This window comes from Phasianus colchicus, chromosome 19 (genome assembly GCF_987193195.1).
Source record: "Phasianus colchicus chromosome 19, bPhaCol1.hap1.1, whole genome shotgun sequence".
Taxonomy (NCBI): Eukaryota; Metazoa; Chordata; class Aves; order Galliformes; family Phasianidae; genus Phasianus; species Phasianus colchicus.
Genome location: NC_143454.1, coordinates 2464400 through 2487630, shown reverse-complemented (window position 1 = coordinate 2487630; position 23231 = coordinate 2464400). Strand labels below are relative to the sequence as shown.

General features: G+C 48.9%; 1 protein-coding gene and 1 long non-coding RNA gene across 5 annotated transcripts; both read left to right on the top strand.

Moving 5' to 3' along the window:
- Positions 1-32: 32 nt before the first annotated feature.
- LOC116244328 (coiled-coil domain-containing protein 81-like) lies at positions 33-8439 on the top strand. Of its 3 annotated transcripts, XM_090121202.1 has the most exons (9): positions 2978-4601; positions 4820-4881; positions 5236-5383; positions 5589-5845; positions 5989-6074; positions 6448-6542; positions 7087-7147; positions 7446-7917; positions 8043-8439. In XM_090121202.1, exons 1-8 carry the CDS (start codon positions 4358-4360, stop codon positions 7876-7878), a joined length of 1386 nt encoding a protein of 461 aa, XP_089977328.1. In that variant the 5' UTR covers positions 2978-4357; the 3' UTR covers positions 7879-7917; positions 8043-8439. The 3 variants fall into 3 exon arrangements, with proteins under 3 accessions (XP_089977329.1, XP_089977328.1, XP_089977327.1); XM_090121203.1 differs by lacking the exon at positions 2978-4601 and adding an exon at positions 33-435 and having other exon boundaries at positions 7446-8439; XM_090121201.1 differs by having other exon boundaries at positions 7446-8439.
- A 9220-nt stretch (positions 8440-17659) lies between these two features.
- On the top strand, positions 17660-21548 carry LOC149915439 (uncharacterized). Of its 2 annotated transcripts, XR_016458847.1 has the most exons (4): positions 17660-17821; positions 18310-18491; positions 18683-19994; positions 20316-21548. It is a non-coding gene; the product is annotated as an uncharacterized LOC149915439 (long non-coding RNA). The 2 variants fall into 2 exon arrangements; XR_016458846.1 differs by having other exon boundaries at positions 17660-18491.
- The last annotated feature ends 1683 nt before the right edge of the window (positions 21549-23231 follow it).

Sequence of the window (23231 nt, the reverse complement as noted above, 5' to 3'; positions counted from 1 at the left end):
GCTACTCACTAGCAGTTGAGGCAGCAGGGGCTGTGGAGTTGGGAGCTGGGCTGTAAGAAAAAAGAAGAGCTGAGTGAGCTGCTGAGCCTCTGTCGTGCTCTGCAACTTTCATTTTTGACAGCCCTGCTCAGGACTGAGGACTGAAAGCAGTCACGTTGTCTCTGCACTGGCCTGAGGAGGCTTCAAAGGCAGGTTCCCTCTGAGAAGCAGGCAGCCCCAGCAGAGCCAGGAGGCAGCCCAGCTCTCCAGGAGGGCACTGCAAGCAAGAGGGCCAGGCTTCCTGCTGGGCAAGGAACAAGGCACAGCAGGAAGCCCCCTACACTCAGCAGCAGGGCCCATCTCTGCTCATCAGTGCCCCTGGCCACATGCGCAGAGCTGACTGGATGCAGGGAGGCCAGGACAGGCCCAGCTCCCAGCTGAGACCCTCCAGTTTAGGTATGCTAATGCTTTGTGGTGATGTTGAATGGTAATGGATGCACTTTGTACAATTTTCATGCGAATTACTGACTCTAATCGAACTATAAGTAGGTGTAGGACTGGCATTTATTTCCTATGACCATTTAAAATTATCCTTGCTTCTTTTATCAACATTTGTGTTCTCCACATAAACACCCTTCCACCCTACAACAGTGGAGTTGAAGTGGCAACTGTATATTTAGCCAAATGGCTCTTCTAATGTCTATGCCTTTCAGATCTGCTACATCAAGGTTTGCAGTAACCTGCAAGTAATCTGCCCTTAGGTGCTGAAGATACAGGTAGATTTTAACAGCTATGTTAGAGGAAAAATGAGGGGAAGGCTGTCTAGAGAGAGAGGCTGAATCACTTTTTTTTATAAGCCTAACATCTGATGAACATGCATCTGTTGTTCTGGGCCTCCCAGTGCAAGAGAGATCTGAACATGTCCCATCCCTAGAGGTGTTTGAAGCAATGTTGGATGGGACCCTGGACAATCTGATCTAGTATGTGGTCAAACAGTTGGCAGCCCTGTCTATAGCAGGGGGGTTGAAACTTGATGATCCTTCAGTTCCCTTCCAATCCAAGCTGTTCTATGATTCTGTGATACTGGAAAGAGCCCAGGGTAGGGCCACCAAGATGATGAAGGGCCTAAAGGAGGGTCTGAAAGAGCTGGGACTTCTCCCTCTGGAGAAGAGGAGGCTTTGGGAAAAACCTAGAAATACCTGCAAATACCTGGAAAGAGGATGCAAAGAGGATGGAGCCTGGGTCTTATTGGTGGTGTTAGTGCCAGAATAAGAGGCTATGGGCACAAACTGGAACACAGGAGGTTTGTATAAGCATTGGGAGCACTTGTGTCTATTCTATATGGGTTATGCCAGTGGTTATGGAATCTCTTTCTTGAAGATTTCCGAAAGCCGCCTGGATGTGTGCCTGGGTACCCTGCTCTGGGTGTTTTTTCTGGAGCTGGGGTTGGGCCAGATGGGTCCTACCTTGGCCAACAAACAACAAATGAACAAAAAGACACACACATAACCTGTTTGCACAGTTCTGTTCTTATGGAAACTACAACAGATAGAAAGAGCACAATAGCAATATTTGATAAAGCAAATTCTCAGCTACCAAATGCTGTTTCTCAACACAGTCACTACCATCAGCTATGCTTTTTGATTTTTGCCAGCTGCACCAGTGAAGGTGACCTGCTGTCACTGTCACTACTGATGAAGCGGAGCACTCATGGCCCCATTGTGCTCACATCCACTGTTTGGTCTTCATAAATGTTCAGCAAGGGTCAGTGAATGTCAGTGGCTACATTTTTTCATTTTATTTCTGCGGTGTGCAGGAAGTTTGATTGGGCAGGACCAGCTTGATTAGCAGATCTTCAAGCATTGACTAAACAAGTGGCTTTTGCTAAATGTGTATCTCGATGCTTGAATGTCCCAGCACCCATTGCTCTCAGTATAGTCTTTCCAGTCTGTTGTATCTCACTCTCTTTCACATGTGAATAGCACTAACCAAACTGTGACATGTACCAAAGAGGCTTTATTAACTTAGCTTGCTGAACTGCAACACATTTCATGTTCACAGATAACCTGTCCCACAGCGTTCATAGTCAAGTCGAACTGTTCATCCCGATCTCATCTCTGCTGCACCTCTTCCTCGATGAATTGAGATGCCATGGGTTCACCAGTTGAGCTGGGCGATGGGCTCTGATGGTGGGATGGCTGATCAGATGGCTGCCACCAGGAGCCATCATGTTCAGTGTAATGTTTTTTTGAGAACAGAACCTCCTTTCATTTTCTAGAGTCTCATTTTCAGAGTCAGAATCCTGATTTGTGACGTCTTACATTCTTAGTCTCTAAAACCTCATTTTTAGGTTCCAGATGTTCTTTTTTTTACAATCAAAATGCTTCCTTTTTAGGGTTGAAATGCTTACATTTGGATCCAAGGAAAAATATTGGGGGTCCAAAGCACAGTTTTGAGGTCTAAATGTCCATTTTCAGAGTTGAAAACTCAGTTTTTAGAGCTGACCAGTGCAATCCAAAGCCTCATGTTAAGGATCAAAACACTGTGATAAAGGAGAGGAAATGGATGTGCTGAACATTCATCATTCACCTTCACTTCCAAATAGGTGTGGTACCAGAGTTGCATTTACTGTTCATGCTCATCACAAAAACAGTGCTAACCATCAGCCCAGCAATCCAGTGTGTAGTGAGGAGGTCCAAACCAAAGCAATATGACGGTGTCATTATGCACGTGGTATGATAATGACAAATTGTCCAGTTAGAGACAAGCACAATGTACACAGAGATTGTTTGCATGACTTCCACAGGAGGACAAAGTCCACCTTACTTCACCATCCAGCACCACATCACTTTGTATAAACAGGACCCATCTTTAAGTGAGCAGAGTTTATCTGAAAAACATAAAAGGCCTCAAAACATTTTGAACCAACAATGACATGTTCTGCATAGGGAGGAATCCTGGCCTGCATTAGAAATAGTGTGGCCAGCAGGAGCAGGGAGGTAATCGTCCCCCTGTACTCAGCACTGGTGAGGCTGCACCTTGAGTACTGTGTTCAGTTGTGGGCCCCTCACTACAAGAAAGACATTGAGGCCCTAGAGCGTGTCCAGAGTAGGGCAACAAAACTGGTGAGGGGTCTGAAGCACAGGTCTTAAGAGGAGTGGCTGAGAGAGCTGGGATTATTTAGTCTGGAGGAGGCTCAGGGGAGACCTCATTGCACTCCACAACTTCCTGAAGGGAGGCTGTGATGAGGAAAGGTTTGGCTTTCTGTCCCAGGCAACAAACGGGACCTGAGGAAATGGCCACAAGTTGTACCGGAGAAGGTTTAGATTAGACATAAGGAAAAACTTTTTCTCTCCGAGAGTGGTCAAGCACTGGAATGGCTGCCAGCGAGGTGGTGGAGTCGCCGTACTTGGCAGTGTTCAAGACGCGTCTGGATGAGGAGCTACGAGATATGGTTTAGTGCCTGTGGTAGCAACGGTAATGGGAGACAGTTGGACTAGATGATCTTGCAGGTCCTTTCCAACCTTGTGATTCTATGATTCTATGATTCCATGAGGTAGTGCAGGGTCTGGAGAGGGAAGAGCGGGGGCAAAGGAGGGGTGAAGACCCTCTCTTTGGAGCAGAGCCCTGCTGAGAGCTCCAAGCTGTGCCCTGGCTGCAGGCACCCCTGAGCTGCTCTGGGATTTGGGGAAGGGGAGGCAGCCTGGCTGGAGAGTGCCTGGCTCCCTTCTTTTCCCACAAAGTGTGAGCATCCACTGAACTGTGCTCAGGGCTCTCGTACACACAAGCACATGTTGAGAGTTGATGAAGTGCAGCAGTGCCCACAAAGAGATGAGCTGCTGGTGTCTGCCCCGGGAGCTGCTGCTCCAACAGGAGCTCTGGAATCTGCCCCACCAGGAAGGCAGCACAGAGCGGCAGGGATGGCATCCTGTGCAGGAAAGACAGTGCCAGGAGTCTGTGCCACTGCAGCAGGGACACTCAGGTACTCACGTCCCTTGGCGTGTGGAACTCCCTCCATTACCCCCTCTTGGAAACAGCCAGGCCCGAAAGATACCGCACATCTCCTGGCCTGCTCCAGATTTGACATACATTTCAAGGAGGCACTAGACAAGAGGAGACAATGGAAAGCGCTGGCAAGTCAAAGCTCTGTTAAAAGCTTTTATGTGAGATCTAATGTCAACTTTTCCAATGCAGGTTAGCTAGGGTGATGATAGATCATGCCCAAAAGCTTAATTGCACTAGCACACAAAATCCAAGAGATTAGAAGCTGCAGAGATATAAGCTCATCATAAGTTCTGCTTTGGGAGGTGCTGATGCCTCATGATCTCAGTCGCCATGGTCAGCAGGCTACCAATGGCCATGATGGTCACAGTAGGGCATGGGGCAGTGGAACCCCGTGTCACAGAGGAGGGGTTCTGTGACGCGACCTTGCAGGGGTGCAGAAGGGGAGGTGGGGTGGACGGGCCCTTCACTCTGGAGTAGCAACCGGAGAGCGAGCGCAAGGATGAGCTTGCACGTGAGGTTTGCCAAAGAGAAGCCACGCGCCTGCATTAGGCGGACCAAGTTGCATTTCTGGGATGGGATGCAGCACGCCTCCCTCATGCCACACATCGCTGCCAAAGGTACAGGCTTACACAGCTACCACAGGAACTCTGTGACCAACAGTGGTGGCATCTCATGGGCGAGACCCAGCACTGTGGTCGTCTCAGGGGGATTCTCCATTAGGGGCTGGAGACAGTGACAACGCTTATCATCAGCTGTCAAGCCCCAGCTCTGGGGTTGCTGGAGGGCTGAAAGCCAACAGACACACAGTGTGACCAGGGTTTCCTCTGCTTTCTAGAGCGAACAGCGATCTGGGACGCGGTGGCTATCTACATCCAAAAACAGCTCCTGCTGCACAAGGTGGGTCAGCACCCAGATCCTCGTTGTTTGCTTGGAGGGGTTGGCAGTCCCCTTGGCTCTGGGCCACAGAATGCAGTGACTCTTCCCCTCCCCAGAAAGCAGGAAAATCACCCCAAAATTCCCCCTGAGGCACCAACAGACCTCACGCATGTCTGGTACCACTCATGGTAGATGGTGTCGAATCTCAAGGCTAATCCTGGTCGCTCCAAGCAGACCCTCAATCTGCTTCTGCTCCAACTGCAGCACTGCATTTTTGAGAGGGCAAGGGGAGGAGAAGGACTGGGCAGCTTCTTCCTAAATCCCTTCCTCCAGCCAGTCCTTAACCTCTGGCTGTTCTGTTCCCTTCCACTTTAGGGGGTCCGAATTCCAACTCTTGGCTCCTTCGATGTTGTCCCCATCAAGGCCGGTGATGAGGCTTTGGTTATGCCAAGGCCTGTGTTCCGCCTGGCCAGGAATCTTGTACGTGCTCACAGCCTTACGGACGATACGGAGTACCTGCCTGGTAGGTGGATTAATGCCATTGTGGCTGCACAGACAGGGCAAATGGTAAACCTTAGCCAGGTTTGAGATGTTTATCAAGAGCCAAGTGCCCCCTCTGCAGAGCATGGCCAAAACTGAACTGGGTAATGACTACAAGCGACACTTGGGAAAAACCCGCAGAAGGGTTTGACGTGTGACCTACTCCATTTTCTCTCATGTTTTTCTAGGCCATAAGGAGTGTGAGCTCGTCCAGTACACCATGGTGGCTGAAACTGCCTCTGTGTCCTGGGAGGAAGCAGAGAGCTGCATCCGAGGCACCACATCCCTCATGTCTCACTGCCTGCAGAAGGGGGAGAACATCGCCCTTGTGCTTAAAGACATGGGAGTGCTGGTCATTGAAGGCACAAGGGTGCAAATGAAATTTTATTATGATTTCCTAGAGAGGTTGTCTGGGAAGGAGAACCTGGAGGAGGCTGTTTTCAAGGTGAGGGCTTGGGGTTCTAATGGCTGGAATCTTGGGCTGGGCCAGAGCTACAGTCCCGCCAGATCTTGTCTTGGATTCATCCAGTACCGAGGGCCTCAGCCAAGCAAAGGACATAACGCCATCTTTACTCATCTCCATTGCAGATCCCCCGGCTGATGGACATGATTGTATCCCCGGTGACAGCCGTGGCCTCTCTGACGTTCTCAGGACGTGTGATTATCTTTCCTGAGTGAGTATGTTTGCATGTGTGGGCTCTGCCTGGTGCAGTTGTTCAGCTCTCATTCAGGAGCATTTGCTCTTTGTGGCCATGGGTATCCCCTTGTGGAGACACTGCGCATCACTTTCCTTGATATCCTCATAACAACTGTGGCTCATAGCCGTGCCTGTGAGACACATCTAATGGGAGAGATGAAGGAACTTGGGTGATACTTTACTCTCAGCGTGACCTGGATTCCTTTGCTGGGTGACCCCATTCCCAGGACGGTCCTTGAGTCTGAGAGCTTTACAGCAATGCAGTAACATGTCTGTCAGTGGGTGATCGTGGCACGTGGCAATTGATGGAGATGCCGTGGGTCACATGCACAACTTCTCTTTGCACACAGATATGTGATGGAGTCTATGCCCAGACCACCGCCCAGGAAACCCATCAAGGATTCAGGAAAAGAGAGTTTGCCACCTCTGGATCAGGGAGAGGAAGGTAAAACAGCTGCCGGTCCTTTCCATAGCACTTGCATCGAACTCGTGGTGGGAAAGTCCCCCTCCAACAATCACCCAAAGGCCAAAGCCCACACCATCTTGACAAAGCCTGTTCTCGGAACATCTCACTGGGTTCCCCAAAACTTAGGCCTCAGCTGGGATGTGCCCAAGGTGCCTGCCACTGGGTACAGAAAGTGAGTGGGGTTCTAAGACCCTGTCCTTCCCACCTGGGAAACGACCCCCTCCAAAAAGATTGTCACCTCACCAGCACCACCCAGCTCCTCTTCCCCAAAGCTGGAGCAGACTGCATGGTCACAAAACCACACTGCACTGTGGCAATAAGGAGTGGGCAAGGGCCGCTGTCAGGTGAGGGCCCGAGGCCTCTGGACGTGTGGGCTGCGGTAGGAGCAGGACTCTGTAAGAGCAGCCCTGCATGTCACTGGGGACAGCTGCGCTGCAGCAATGCATTTCTGAGGACACCCCTCCTTCCTGGCTTTAGGGGGGATTTCCTGAATTGTCTTTCCCTGATTTTTCCAATATTGCAGAAAATGAACTCCTGCGGCTCCAGAGAGCAACGATGATGGAGAGGTGGAAGTATATGTTCAGGTGAGGTGGGAGGCTCACGGTTGGCATTTCTACTGACTGCGCTGTTTTCTCACCCAGGCCAGAGCTCATTCCTCAGCCCAACTGTGCTGAACACAGCACTCAGAGGAGTGGGATGGGGCCACCAGGACCTGCTCATTTCACAGGGCTTACCCCTCCTCAGATAAGCAGCCCCAGCATGGCCTGTTTGCTGTGCATGAGGAAGGCTGTGTCACAACCAGCAGTCCTGGCTTAGCGGTGCAGGATATGGTCCCAAAGACATAACCCGCTCAGGTGAACCCCTCCCACTGTGTCCTTTCAGTCATATGCCAACGGAGCCAGAGGCATCTCCTACCAAAAGGCAGCCTGGTTCCAGAAAAATCCAGGCTGAAAAACCTCGGGAGTTCAGAGAAGGAAGAGGAAAGACGACAGCTCTGCATGCTGGTGGAGCTGGTGGATGGCTTGGAACAGCCAAAGCAATGCCTTCATACCGATGCGGAGCCCCAGTTCCGAACCCTGCACACAACTACAGCGTGTTCAGACCGCAACCGCCAAGAGCGGAGTCATCGCAGTTATTGACGTCAAGGCCTGAGAAGTTCTGGTCCATGCTGCAACAACCGCAGAAGACCATGTTGTCAGGATACAACTTCAACATCTCCTGTCTGCATCCATTCCCATATGAGGCATCCAGCTCAGCGTGGTGCCGCCCACCCAGAGCAGGGCTCCCCAGCCTGGGGAGGCTCAGGCCACTGTGATCAGGGCTTTGGGTGGTCAGAGCGCAGGCAGCAAATCAGGTGTGTGATTCCCACCGAGGTCATTCTGGAACGCCATCCCTTTGCATAAAGGCAAAGTTATAGAGATGGTGGGGTCGCTTTAATGACCCTCTAGTTCTGACTGATGCCAGTTACTTGTTTTCCAGCATTGTGTTCTCTTGTCACACGCAACACACCGAAGCCCATGATTTGGCAGCGTTTGGAAGACCTAGATAAGCATGAGGCGGCTCTGGGCCAGAGAGAGTGTTTCTTGGCAGCTGATTGCTCCTTCAGATCCCTGGTGGGAAGGGAAAGGCTTTTTGGGTGGCCTGGCATAGTTTACGAGCAAAACACTGCTGCTGGACATGTCCTAGGCAAAGGGTAAAGAGGGATAGAAAAATGGCTGCTTTTCCTTCTGTGTCCTGACCTGAAGCCGCCCCCGAGATCTGCACGTGGGCAAAGAGCTCCCAAGACCTGCACTATTGTTCGGGAAGACTTTCTCTTCTATTACCAAAATCCATCTGTCTTCAGAACACATGGAAATGGATGAAAAATAATAAAACAAATTTGACTTACAGAAGATGGTAGCGTTTTCATTTGTTCCCAGTGCTCCTTCTCGGGAATGGGGATGGAGGGTTTCACAGCTGGGCTCTCAAATGAGCCCAGTGTGCAGCTGGAAGCGGGGCTGTCTCAGGCAATCCTCTGGGGCGTTTTCCATCACAGACACCTTTCCTATGGCCTCCAGGGAAAGCAGCACCCCGTGTTTGGGGCGTCAGATGGAAGCGGGATCTCAGAATCAGAGAGGACCGACCACAAACCAAATGCTGCTCTCTATTGTACAGCCGAAGCAGCTGAGTGTACAGGAGCTCCTGGCCACATGCACTCTAGTTGCAAGAGTGAAGAACATCTGAATGATGTTTTTTTTTCCCCTGTTTGTTTTGGCAAGTAAATTCTGTGTTCCCTGTACGCTTATGGCCTTTGACAGCAATTTAACACCATTAATTTTGAATTTTCCTCTTAGGTACCACCTCCTCATTTACCTTAGCCTGATTTCAGTGAATGACTGATTCCATTCCCAAGACAATGCACTCTTTCATAGGGACTCCAAAACGTTTCCTTTACAGCACACTTCTATAAAATATCCACTTAAGCTGTCTGAGACATTGCAAGGGTCTTCCACCTTTGGGTAAACACGTGCAAATGCAGAGGAAGGCGCCCTTTCTCGAGGGTCTCCTCACAAACTCTTCGTTTGGACTTCTGATTTGCTTCCTCTCCTCTATGAAGCCAGACAAGTATCATTTTTCGTATTGTCTTTTATATTCATGGTATTGGCTAAACTGCGGATAACTGCAAGTGTGGTTATCCATCCTCCACACTGGTTCTCATAGTCTTCATAAGAGCTTTTGTTCTGTACGCTTCAGGTGACACTCGGAGCTCCTCTGTGATTCTCTCTGCCTTATCTCTGCATGTTCTCCCACCAGGTGTCAGAACGCTCTGTAACCTTGACACAGTTTGCTAAAACCTGAGACCTCTTCTTTGTCACTGCTACTCCTTTCTGCCTCTTGAATTCCCCACGGATACTGGAAACAGCATTGTCAGCTGGTTTGCTGCTGTGACATGGCTCCTTCCCACCCGCAGCCTCACCAGATGGTGGGCTCAGTCACAGCCAGCTCTCCTCAATCTCCAGTGAGCCAGACGGTGCTACTCAGGAGCAAATCTTGAACAACTGGCAAACTAATTCAATTCTTACTGCTGCTTTTAACATTATTGCCTGTTGAATGATTTCCAAGCCTTTTCCTATTCCTTTCAACTCCAAAACAGGTGGAAATCACACTAACAACAACACGCCTGAAGAAAAGGCCACACTTGCACTTTGAGAAAGCCATGTGGTTCCTGAGCTTGAACACACTGTTCCTACTATACTAGGCCAATTCCATACCCTTCAGACCTGGCAGAAATCAGCTTGGGAGGCAGCCTGGCCCATCAGCGTCTGGGTTTACCAGCCCAGGCTCTTACTTTTTGCAATAAAAGGGCTCTGAGCTACAGCCTTGAAGGCTTTCCAGCCTTCTATCAGATCTCTGTTTCTGTTAAGCAGCTGTTAGCTTCCTGTACGGGCTGGGTATCCTAATTACTTGTGATGTAAGTATGTCTGGCCAGTCGATGTCATCTTTTAGGATTTCAGCAGAGCTTTAGAGACTCTTTCTGACAGTATCCTTTTGGACAAAATCCAAAATTATGATCTTGAAGGTCATTTCCATCCCTGTGATTCTATGATTCTATGATTCTATGATTCCATGAGGTAGAGCAGGTTCTGGAGAGGGAAGAGTGGGGGCAAAGTTGGGGAGAAGACCCTGTCTTTGGAGCAGAGCCCTGCTGAGTGCTGGTCTGTTAAGAAGCTGTTAGCTTCCTGTATGGACTGGGTATCCTAATTACTTGTGATGTAGGTATGTTTGCCAATCTGAAGCCCACTCCACCTCCTCCACCTCCCTTGCTGTTCTGCACTTGTAGGTGCCTCCAGCATTGAAGCCCCTCATCTACAGTGTGAGGAAAACTGGAACTCAATGATGTGGTGTTGAAACTGTTGAATTTTTTCATGAGCTTCAAACTGTTCATCTTCATCTGAATGTGAGATACAATAAAACAGTCAGAAGGAGTAGTCTCTTTTGTAATGTAAAATACTGCAGGAACAGCCCGTTTTGATTTCTTTATTATTTCTGTACGTACTTTTTCTTTTCTCTAACTCTTCTCACGCTGCCCAGTAATATGTCATTATTCATCCCATTTCCTATTTTTTCCTGAATAGTGTAGCCTGGAGACTCTGTACATGAGTCTGTTTGTAAATGTCAGTGAAACAAGTCAGCAATGAGTTTGTCTGTCATTCTTCTTGCAAGACGGTCTGTGGAGCTGCAGGAGCAATGCTTGTATGCAGAGGTGGAGAGGAAAACTCTCCCAGTGCAGCAGTGCCAGGAGGCACCGGAGCTTGCTCCATGCAGAACTGCTCCCTGTGCCCTTCCACATTTTTCTTCTGTGCCCTTGTGTTGGTGCTAGGCCCAGCTGCTCCTGGTGCTTGGTGTCAGTGCTGCTGTGCGGCTGTGCTGTGGCTGCAGGCAGGGGCAGGCAGTGGGTGCTCTGTACAGAGATGCCCTCCACTGCAGCACTTCCATCCTGGAAGGGGATCTGCTCAAGGCAGTGCCTGCAGCCTCAGCTCTTCTTTAAGAGCTTCTGTCAAGTACACACCCAAGGGATAGACTGCGCAAAGGCTACTTGTTGTCCTTCTGGTGATGGTTTAGCCTGTTAGGTAGGCCAGCACTGCACAGATGTTGGCTCACCCACCTCCCTCCCAGTGAAATCTCAGGGAGATTAAAAAAAAAAACTAACCAACACAACAGCAAAGTAGAATGTGAGACTGGAGATAAAAACTATTTTATTTGCTACTCAGCACAAAAAGTCTGTCATATTTTGAGAAAATGTGAACTTTGCTCATTATTCACTCATTATAAAACCAAAAACATCTCCATCCCAAAACTTATCCACTTCCATAATGCTACGACCCCACATTTGGCATTGATGCTGGAGTTTTTAGCCTGGGCTTTTAAAAGCAAAGTGAGAAAATTTCACACGGCTCACTACAAAGGTATGCAATTGTCAAAGGTTTACGGGCTGGTTCGGCCCAGTTCCGTGACATGCGGGGTGGAGGGATTTCGCAAAATCCACGCCTCCAGAAAAAGGGAACAGGGGACCCCAAAATAATTAAAAACAGCGGCAACGATCTGAGAAGAAACAAATTAATTTACTAAATATATTATCGGAATGCAAGATAACACACTATAATACAATATAATTAAATTTGAAGCTAATAAATCAAATATAATGAGAGAGAGAATGTCCGAAAGGTGGATAGGCCTCACCACAACGCTGAGGTGAGATGCGCAGTCCGGCTGAGCAGCAGGGAGATGGGAGGAGAGCCGACGAAGAAGAGCAGGCGAAGAAGAGTGCATCAGGTGACCTTGCCAGGAGTTATATCTCCTCTCTCAGACCGCAAAGTCCCCTGGGGAATGTAGTTCTTCTCTTCTGGGCAGGTATCCAGAACTTGAGCATTAACAGTTAAACTCCCAGTGCCCTACATGATGTTATGATGTGGAATACCGAAAACCAAAAATCACAAAACCATGACAACAATGATGAGAGTCACTCAAGCTTTGACTGAAGGGTAAAAAGTCATATAAAAATGGCTAAACAGAGAGGGGAAGATGAGGGAAGATATCACTGCAGAGAAATCAGGAGAACACTTCTGCCTTCTGGGATCAGGTGGCCAGTGGTGCATCTCTTCCCCCAAGAGAGTCGCCTGAAGAGTGAGGAGCAAATGCTCAGTTATGCTCAGTGTTCCCCTGGGAAACTCAGACATCTCTATAGAGCTATTCTCTAACTCAGCATGCCTGTGATCTTTGTAGGCTGTGCTATTTGTAGTTCTTTGCATGTGCTTTGTAGATAGTGCATTTATGGGCAGTGCAAAAGAATGGTGCATCCATTGCTTGGATAACCTGCAGCACTCCCTGGTGGAGCTGTGGGAGTTCTGACCCAGCACCGCGAGTGGAATAACAAGGAGGTGATGCAGCAGCTCACTGAGTGCGGCTGGACAAATCAGGCCGTGAGCTTTTTGTGAATCCACAACTCCAATTGTTTATTGATGGACTGCAAGCAGACTCAGAGTGCCAAGTTGGGGTGCTGCCATGAAGCTACTGCCTTCTGATGCTCCTCCACTCAGTCCTTCAGTTGCATCTTCTCCATTATCTCCACAAGGCTGTTCATTGCAGAGGATTGGAAAGAAACAAGGCAAGTGTAAAAATAGGACACTGATTCCATCAGAATGTTACAATCCTCTTCATGTCTGACAGCACTGCATCCACTCAGAAGTGATGCTCAAAATTCATTTTTCCATACTTCATGACAGAGGACTGAAGAGACTCATTTTTGCATGATGCTAAGGATGGTCCATCCCCATGACATCCCTTTGCATGCTGCAAGGTGCAGCTGGCATTCTGGCAGCCTTCTGGCTGCTGCTCTCTAATGCAGGGAACTGCACTGCCTTTTACTTGCTTTTCCTCTCTCTGTCTTCCAGCAAACAGCATCTCAAAACTTTCCTTGCTCAAAAACCACTTAGGAATTAAAGAACTGGCAAACTTGCTTTTAGAATTACATTCTCTATGCAAAATGATTCTTGAAGCACAAGCTCTCCTAGCAATGACCTGCTTCTGACACACTCAACCTGTAGGGAAAAGTTATTCCTCTGTGTCTGCAGGCTTTGCTCACATTCTCAGGTGCAGGAGTCAGTCCAGTTCTCAGCTCAGCTTTATCAATAACAGAAATCCAGTTTCTGCCTGCTGTGTTTTTCTCTCTTCTGAAACACTGTACTGCTGCAAGAAGCAACATTTCAAATGCTTCTTTATTGCACAAAAGCTAAGAATCACAGCATCACAGAATCACAGAATGGCCCGGGTTGGAAGGGACCTCAAGGACCATGAATCTCCAACCCCCCTGTCACATGCAGGGCCACCAATCTCCACATTTAATACTAGACCAGGCTGCCCAAGGCCTTTCAATCTGGCCTTGAACAGCTCCAGAGATGGAGCATCCACAACCTCTCTGAGCAGCTATTCCAGCATCTCACCACTCTCATAGTAAAGACATAGTAAAGACTTTCCCCTGACATCCAACCTAAATCTTCTCTCCATCAACTTAACACCATTTCCCTTTGTCCTGCTATCTACCCTTTCAAAGAGTTGACTCCCCTCCTATTCAGTACCCTTTAGGTACTGAAAGGCTGCAATGAGCTCACCCCACAGCCTTCTCCATGCTGAACAAGCCCAGCTCCCTCAGCCTGTTTTCATAGAGGAGGTGCTCCAGCCCCCTGATCATCTTTGTGGCCCTCCTCTGGACCGTCTCCAACAGCTCCCTGTTTTTCTTGTACTGGGGGATCCAGACCTGGACACAGTATTCCAGATGGGGCCTCACAAGAGCAGAGTAGAGAGGGACAATCACCTACCTCTCCCTGCTGGCCACCCCTCTTCTCATGGAGCCCAGGAGCTTTCCAAGCTGCAAAAACACACTGCTGGCTCATGTTAAGTTTCTCATCCATCAGGACCCCCAGGTCCTTCTCCGCAGGGCTGCTCTCAAGGACTGCTCCTTCTAGTCTGTATAAATGCCTGGGATTCCTCCGGCCTAAGTGCAAAACTTCGCACTTTGCTGTGTTGAACCTCATCAGGTTCACCCGGGCCCACCTATCAAGTCTGTTGAGGTCCCTCTGAATGGTCCCTTCCTTCCACCGTGTCAACCGCACCACTCAGCTTGGTGTCATCAGCAAACTTGCTGAGGGTGCACTTGATTGTGTCTTCGATGTCATTGATAAAGAAGTTAAAGAGAACCGGTCCCAAGACAGACCCCTGGGGGATGCCATTCATTACCGGCCTCCAGCTGGACACAGAACTATTAATCACCACCCTCTGTCTGTGGCCTTTCAGCCAATTTCTCATCCATCGAGTGGTCCACCCATCAAATCCACATCCCTCCAATTTGGAGGTAAGGATGTTGTGGGGGACCATGTCAAAGGCTTTGCTCAAGTCCAGGTAAATGACATCGGTCACCTTCCCTTTGTCCACCAATGCTGTCACTCCATCATAGAAAGCTACCATATTGGTTAAGCATGACCTTCCTGTGGTGAAGCCGTGCTGGCTGTCTCAGATCATATGCTCATTCCTCATGTGACAAAGCATGTCATCCAGGAGGATCTGTTCCATGATCTTCCTAGGCACAGAGGTGAGACTCACCAGCCTGTAGTTCACCAGGTCCTCCTTGTTCCCTTTCTTGTAAATGGGAGTGACGTGACCCTTCCTCCAGTCATCCGGGACCTCACCTGACAGTCACGACTTTTCAAACATGATGGAGAGCGGCTCGGCAACCACCTCAGCCAGCTCCTTCAGAACCTTCTTTCAGAAAATAAGAACCTTTCCTTTAGGAAATAAGAGAAGATTTCCAGATTTGACATACATTTCAAGAAGGCACCAGACAAGTGGAGACAGTGGACAGCACTGGCAAATCAAAGCTATGTTAAAAGCTTTTATGTGAGATGTGATGTCAACTTTTCCAATGCAGGTTAGCTATGGTGATGATAAATCATGCCCAAAAGCTTAATTGCACTAGCACACAAAATCCAAGATTAGAAGCTGCAGAGATGTAAGTTCATCTCAGCCCAGAAATCCTTCAGTTTGTGTACTGACTGGAGTTCTGAAACTGCAGTGTCAGAATCATTCTCCTTCTCTGGGTGCAGAGTGTTCAGGAGATGAACACTCTGAAACATGCACACTTGTTCAGCTCTTCCTTTTACATTAAGTCTGGGCTTGATAAAGGAGCTGTTTTTGTCCTCTCTTCTTCCTGAGATTACCCTCTGCTGCCTCTGTTGCCATGTTTTACTTGACCACTAACAAAAAGGTATATCTAAATTATTCAAACTGAGATTCTTCACATAGCAATGTAACCCGATGAACTGGGGCTTTCCAGAAGATTGGAAAATTTGCTAAGGAAACCCATAGTTTGGGACAGGGACTCTACACAACTCATAGCCAGAATGTGGTGGGGCTATCACATTTTTCTGCTTCCAGGTAGAGTCTCCATACAGTGTGGAGACTTACCATGATTTGCATTTCTCTTTTGCCAACTTGCAAGCACACCCGCTTCAGGGCACATTCCATCCAACTGGTAGTCCTTGTAAGAAATGCTATGGCAAATCCATCTGTAGAAAACACTGTCATTCCATTTAGTAACGAAAAACCACCCTGCCCTTGGTGTTGATTCTTGTCCCTGCCTCCCACTGCCCTCAGACTACAGCCATCTTCTCTTGAGGACAGTAATAAAAGTGATAATTTATACTTGGTTATCCTGGCAGTGTTTGTGGACCACTAAAAGAAATCCCTGCATTCCAGAAAATACAGATCAAAAGAGACAGACAGAGGAGCAGCACTAATACTTCTTCACTTGTGGAAATCTCAACAGAAAGTGTTGTGCTAGAGGTGTGAGGTTAAGGGAACAGCCCTATCAAGACATAAGTCTTAGTATGGAAGGTTTAGCTATGGCATGCTTACTAGAAGAAAAAAAATGGCTATTGCCTTGTACTTTTTTCTTTCTGTCACTCTCATCATGTTGATCTGAAGATGACCAAAGCCTGTTGCTGTGAGCTTTGCAGAACCCATCAAAATTGTGGTTCAGAGGTATTACACAAGCACATAGCATAGAAGAACTCTGTAACCTAAGTGACAAGAAAAAACAAGGGGAACTATTTAAATTCATTACCTCCTCTAAACTGATAGTCACTGATTTCTTGTCACACTCTACTCCTGTATAGCAGGATAACAAAGATTTAGTGATGTTTACAACTGTGGTAATGACTGCTGGATACAACCAACCACACAAGGCTGAGCACACTCTCCTGTTTCTATCCCCAATTCTAGAAAGACCCAGAAGAGCTCAGTGCTCTCTTGCTTTTACTTGATTACATGAACCATTTTAAAACACATGCTGTTAAAGGCTGGCATAAGCTTTAGAGCCCAAAGCCACATCCAGAGGGGCCAATCCCTGGGGCCTGAAGCCACAGCCAAAGCCAGATAGGCCCCAGGGGCCTAAAACCTCAGCCAGAGCCCAAGGCACTGGCCTTGGGACCTGAAGCCACAGCCACACCCTGAGAGACCAGAACCAGTCCTGGGGATTAAAGCCACAGCCACAGTTAGAGAGGCTGGCACCAGCTTCAGACCTAAATCCACAGCCACAGCCCAGAGAGATTGGCACAGGCCCTAAGGACGGAAGCCAGAAAGGTCAACACCAGCCCTGGGCTGTAAAGCCACAGTTATAGCCACAGAGGCTGGCACCAGCCCAAGGTCCTAAAGCCACAGCCGCATCCAGAGAGGCCAGTGATGACCTCAGGGCCAAAAGCCACAGCCTGACAGGACTACATTGGCTCCGGGGCCTAAAGCCCCAGCAACAGCCAGACAGACTGGCACCAGCCCTGGGGCCGAAAGCCACAGCCTGAGAGGCCAGCACCAGCCACAGCCCAAAAGGCCGGAAGCAGGCCAAGGGCCTAAAGCCACAATCACAGCCCAACAGGCCAGCACTGGCCCCAAGGCCAAAAGCCACAACCTGAGAGACCAGCATTGGCCCCAGGGCCTAAGGCCACAGTCACAGCACAAGAGGCCAGTACCAGCTTTGGGCCCAAATCCACAGCCACAACCAGAGAGGCCAGCACCAGCCCTGGGCTGTAAAGCCACAGTCACAGCCACAGAGGCTGACAGCAGCCCTGGGGCCTAAAGCCAGAAAGGCCGGCAATGGGCCCGGGGCCTAAAGCCAAAGCCTGAAGGGCAGTACCAGCCCTGGGGACCAAAGACACAGCCCGAGAGGCTGGAACCAGTCCAGGGACTTAAAGCCATAGCCACAGCCCAAGAGGCCAGCACCGGCCCTGGAGCACACAGATGTGCATTCCTATTGCTTCCTACTAGTTCTCCTGGGACTCCATTGACCACTATGAGGCCATATTGGTCTTCACCGGTTTTTATTGGGCTGCACATGAATCATCTTCACTTCTCCGTTATTTTACTTCAAATAACCCCATTGGGTGACCCTGGTGTTGGTTTCCTACAATTTAGATCTGGGAGGTGTCCATCTCCTTCACTTATAATGGAAGCACAGAAGTGATGCGGACACTTGCTGAGGTCACAACTGTCACTGGGGTGGGAGCGTTTGTGCCACAGCTGGTGAGCAGAGCTCGTGCTCCAGTGAGCGTGCTGCACATGGAGACTGAGCTGTGAGCCTTTCTTGAGAGAGATCACCCTGTGAGAGCCCGTCAGAAGCACCACTGTGGCGTGTGCGTGAGCTGGGCACAGCTTAGGCTGAGCAGGCTGAACTGGTGAGCTGGGTTTGATGCTGGGTGGTTGCTGGAAGGTGTCTCAGCAGAAAAGCTGAGCTGGGGAGGAGTTCCCAGCTCCAGCCGTGCCCCCCAGCATGGCTGTTTCCAAGGGAAATGGATTCGTGTACAGATTCCATCCTGTGTTTTGGTGAGGATGATAAAATGTCATTACTCCCCTGGAAATTCACTGCCAGGCCCCCACCTTCATGTCAGACATTAAAAAGCAATAAGAGTACAAACTTCACAGAGAACAACTTGTGCCTCACTGCCCCATGGATGGCTGGGTGCAGAGCTACTGAGAAGATAGAGGAGAGCACTTGCTGACATAAGCCATGGCAGTCAGACACAAGCTGGAGCTAGCATTAGGCAGCTCTTGCAGCCAGCTGATTTCCAGACATTGCACTCCTCAAGAGGCGAATGGCATGAATGAAGAACGTTGGGAAAATGCTTCTTCCTCATTAATTTTTACATGTTGATACTTTCTGCAGGTTTCCTGTCCAAATGGAAATTTTGGGGATTAAGGCAGGAAGAGTGAAAAGAGCTCTTTCCAGGAGCGAGGGAAGTTCCTGTGGAGAGAGCCCTCAGAATTTGGGCTTCCTCTGAGACTTCAGTGGTTATGTTTCAGCAAGGAGATGACCGTGGTTCCAATTCCTGCTCTGTGAGTGGAAAGGTATGGCTGAGTTTCTTTTGCTTAGTTTTTCTTCCCTTTTTCGCATTTTTAAGGGGAAGGAGTGGAGCAGGGGGAGCCCTACTGGTCTTTTGTTACCTCAATAACCAGTTGGGTTCTGCACTCGCTGCTGACAGCCTGGGCTAATGGCATGGGCACGGCTCAGGCTGTGGTATTTTCCTTTCTCTCCTCAGAAGCAGTGCGGCACAGTTCCCCACGTTTGGGAGCAGCAACCAGCAGGCTGCCAGAGATCCAACAGCACCTTGCAGCGCACAGGGTTCATTTGCTGCCGTCTGAGCAGGAATGAGGCTAGTAATGCTTTTTATTAGCACACTGCAGTTTAAACATCAGTTTCTGTTCTGTCTGTAGAAGAGTGTCTTTTGGTTTTTGGGGGGTGGACATGGGCTAACAGGACAGTGCTGCTCCTGGTGTTTCTGAAAATCAGCACAATCTGTTATTGTAGGGACAGAGCCTGTGCGTCCATGGGATGGTGCTGGGCATGGGGGGAAACGGAAAGCCTCTGCAGGTAAGAAGCTCTTGTGAGCTGTGGTGTGGGTACCTGCCGCTAAATAGGGCTGCATGAAGGGCCGTGTGTGGTGGAGGAGTGAAGAAAGTACACTGCAGATCTGTGCTGACTGCAAAAATGGCACAATGTTGTAGGAGCAGAAAGGCAAATTTAGGAAACTATGGTTGAAGAGTAGAAGTTTGTAGTTGGCTGTGCTTAAATCTTGCTCCAAAGAGATTTCTTGTTTCCTTTCTTTCAGAAGGTGATGCAAGCAGCCTTCCAGCGAAGCGCAGCCTTGTGGAAAGTCTGGGGAGGAATACAGAGCATAACATGGCACCCAAGAGAGGTACAGACACACAGCAGGCATCTGGGTTTGGTGCACTGTTTTTCTAGTTAGGCTTCCTGTCTGTTCTTTCCTGGGGCTGTTGTCGCTGTGTGTTGCTTCAGGTCCTATTTCCCAGGTAGGTAATCCCTGTCCTGATTTGAAATGCAAACCCAGTGTTCACCCATGATCCTAAGATCCATGACCATAAACACACAAGATGAGATGTCCTAGCATTGTGGCCCATTTTGCAGACTGAAGGTAGTGTTGAACTCTCTTTAAATCCTGCTGCTTCTCCTTTCTTGATGATGACAGGGAGAGGTGCTGAGACAAACGGCAAGAGCCGCATGAATGCAGTCTGTTCTGAGAAAGCTCCTCAGAGAACGGAATCTGAAGCTCGTGTCCAGGCTAGAGGACTTCCTAACAGAGCAGGTCCTAGTGCAGGGGGAAGACCCTTCCCTGCAGTGAACCCCCATTCTGTCTCCAAGACCCTGGCTGGAAGAAAGCGCAAGGGCTTTGGAGCAAGAGAAACGAACGACAGAGCAGTTCTCTGCCAATAAGAGAGTGAGGAGTGAGTGCAGCGGGGAGGACACCATGAGAATGTGTCGGAGCGGAGACAGTGTGCCGGCTCCAGCAGCACAGCCTGGGCCTGCCGCAGCATGGAGCTCCAAGAGAAGAGGTAAGAAGGTGCTGTGGTACCCACCCTGGTGAGCAGCTGCCCTTGGTGAGACACTGAGTTTGCTTGGGGTTGGCTTTGCTTTTTCTTTCTCCGTAGAGGGGAAAAGCGTTGAAGGCTATAAGGTCCAATGGCCAGAATATGTAACCCCATCTTTTTCCATTCGCTCCATGAGGGTCTTCTGTATGTCCCCCTGGAAATGTCATTCACTGAGAAGCTTCCTAGTCCAATTTCCTTTGTCTTTTTTCTGCCATTTGTTTTTGTCGTACCCATGTTTCTGCAGTTTTGCTGTTGACAAAATTCATCTTTTTTCTTGCCTTATAGCAAGAAGACAATGACAAAAAGAGAGGAGAGTGGAAATGATGAAGGCTGCTCTGAGAGCTGCCGCTGCACGTACAGAGGTGAGTCCTTGGTGAACACAGACCTGCGCCCTCTTGTTGTTCTCAGTGCCTCCATCTGTCAGACATCAAAGAGATTGAAGAATCCCAAGGGAAACAGTGTCATAGAAAAACACCCAGCTGTGTGTTTGAGGAAATCATACTGTCAGTGAGAGCTGCCTAGGGGAGCTTGGATGCCTTTCTCTTACTTGAGAAGGGTGCTGTTAGTAATGGACAGAGGGTTTTGCTGTGATAAAGAAGCTAGCCATGTTGGGCACTGCGACCTTTGAAACCGCGTTCCCACAGCAGAGCATGAATCTTATCATAGGCAGCATGTTATGGAAGTAACGTCAGTGACCTGAATGGCAGGAACGTGCTGCATGGGACCATTCTGGAAGCTTACTGATCAGACTTTCTTAATGAGATCTCCCTAGATTGTTTCTGTCCCATTTTTACACTTGCTTTGTTCCTTTCCAATCCTCCACAATGAACAGTCTTGTGGAGATGATGCAGAAGCTGCAGCTGAAGGACTGAAAGGAAGAGCATCAGAAGGCAACAGCTGCAGTGCGTGGTGTTACAGGGCAGCACTGCAAGTGCCGCCCGACTCGGCACTCCATGTCTTATCTGGTTGTACTCAATCAATAAACAATCACAATTATGGATTCACAAAGAAGAGTGCACGGCCCGATTTGTCCAGCAGCATTACATGAGCTGCTGCACGACTTCTGGTCCAGTGTAGCATCTCTGCAGCTTCAGCCCAGCAAGCTCCCATCCTGGCACTGTTCTTTGAGGCAGTGTTCCAAGTGCTACTGCTGTTGCTGACACCCGAGTTTGCCCATGGAGCTCCGTGGCTCACAGGACCTGGCCACTGCTCTCTGCTCCACCCTCTGTGCCTTTGAACACAATATTCTCTGTGCAGGCCTGCCCTTGTACATGCGCAGACATTGCAACCCCATCCCTTTGCACAGAGCTGTGCATGTCCATCTTTGTACACACACATATGAACACACACCCACATGGGCCACCACTACCATGCAGCTGATTTGCGGAATCAAACTCTGTAACCCACGTAAGGTTATAAGAGCAGGTACGTCTTTATTTCAGCGCTGTGCCACACACCAGGTGCAAGGGGGATCACTCCTCCTAGCTTGCACACCAGAGAATAGGATCCCAATACATTTATAAGCCAATCCATACATATTCAGAAGTGTTACCCAAGACCCATTAACATATTCATTACTTTTCCAGGAATTCATTTACATACTGTCCCTCTCCGCAGTGCATGCGCAGTAGCTTCTATTGGATGAAGGCTTGACGTCTTCCTCCCACTCTGGTGGTCATTCTGGGATGAAGTCAGACGTCTTCCTCGTCATGTCCTTCCAACTTTTGTCCCAGTTTTGAGCTCTTCTCCTGCCCTGCATACCTCAGCAATTTCTAATTCTGCCTATCTTTCCTCCCCCTTGCTTTCTTGGGGGGCCTTTCCTGCTGACTGGAGAAGGCTCCCTTTTGAGAATGTGTCTGGGCTAGCAAAAGGTTAAGCAATAAGTTCCCCTTGAGCTAGCAAGAGGTTAAATTAAGCGATGCTATTTGCGAATTTCTTTTGAGTGAGCAAAACCAGGCGATGTTACGGACCCCTTACATATTGTATTCTTCAGCTTATTATCTCATCCTGCTTGTTACATTCTTGGCTTCCTTTACAGCCAGGCCATGTTTATCCTTCATCCCCTAACTCACAGCCTTGTGCAAAGACCTCATTGCACACAAACATGTGCATGCGCATGTGTGCAAAACCAACAGTCTACCTGCAAACCCCTTCTTGTGAACTCCCATGTGCAAGGCACATCCTGACATGCATCTCCATCCTTGCAAACCCTGTGAGCAGACATACTGTGAATCTTTATCGCTGGACAGTGAAATACTCCTGGCAGTGAATTCTTTCTCTTACCATTGGTTTTGTAGCAGTCATTGTTACATTTGCCTGGACGTCACTCTGGGTTCGTTGTACATGTCCCTTTCTGAAATCATACTTCTCACTGGGGAAACCCCTCACAATGTTTCCTCTTTGCTTTTGTGTATGGAATACCTGTATTTTTCCTCCTTTATAGGAACTTTTTTACAACCTTTAGGCTGTAATACCCCTGACAATGAAAAGACAAATTGCATTTTAATATGACATTGCTGTGTTTTGTACCAATTTCCAAATCAGTGCTCCTTTGGTCTCTTTGTTAGGACTGGAGGAAGGGGAGCAGCGTGAAACTGTGTGCATTCCCTGCTGCTGGGCCCCTGATGGCGGTGGTGGGGCTGGTTTGCTTTTTCTTGGCAGGGTGGGAGGAGCTCTGGGTTAGAGAAGCATCCCGATGGCACGCGCAGGATCAGCAGCTCTGCCAGAGAAGGAGGTGAGGTTGCACGCCCAGCTGCAGGAAAGGAAGGGGAGGAGGTCCCAGCACAGCTTTGCACGGTGCTCTGCGGTACTGGGCAGCTCGTTGCTGGCTCAGCAGTGGGATCGGACGAGGAGCGGGGGAGCAGGAAATCCTCAGTGGGGAGGCACTACCAAACACGGTGCATCTCTGCGCAGTTTTGCCTTCCCGGGAGGAACCCAGAGCTTCCCGGTTTGTTTCTGCTTATGTAGCATTTATTCCGCACTGTGAGCATAAGTTCTGCTGCCTTATTTTTCTTCTGGAAGAGCCTCTGCAGCCACGGACATCTGATACAGGTAACTGTCACTCCTTTTTCTTTTTCCTTTTTTTTTTCTTTTTTTTAATCCGGACATATTATGCCTGTTGTGTTTTCCATACACATTACATACATTACATAACAAAGTCACCATCAGGAAAAGGTTTTGATTTTCCTGCAGTCAGATTTG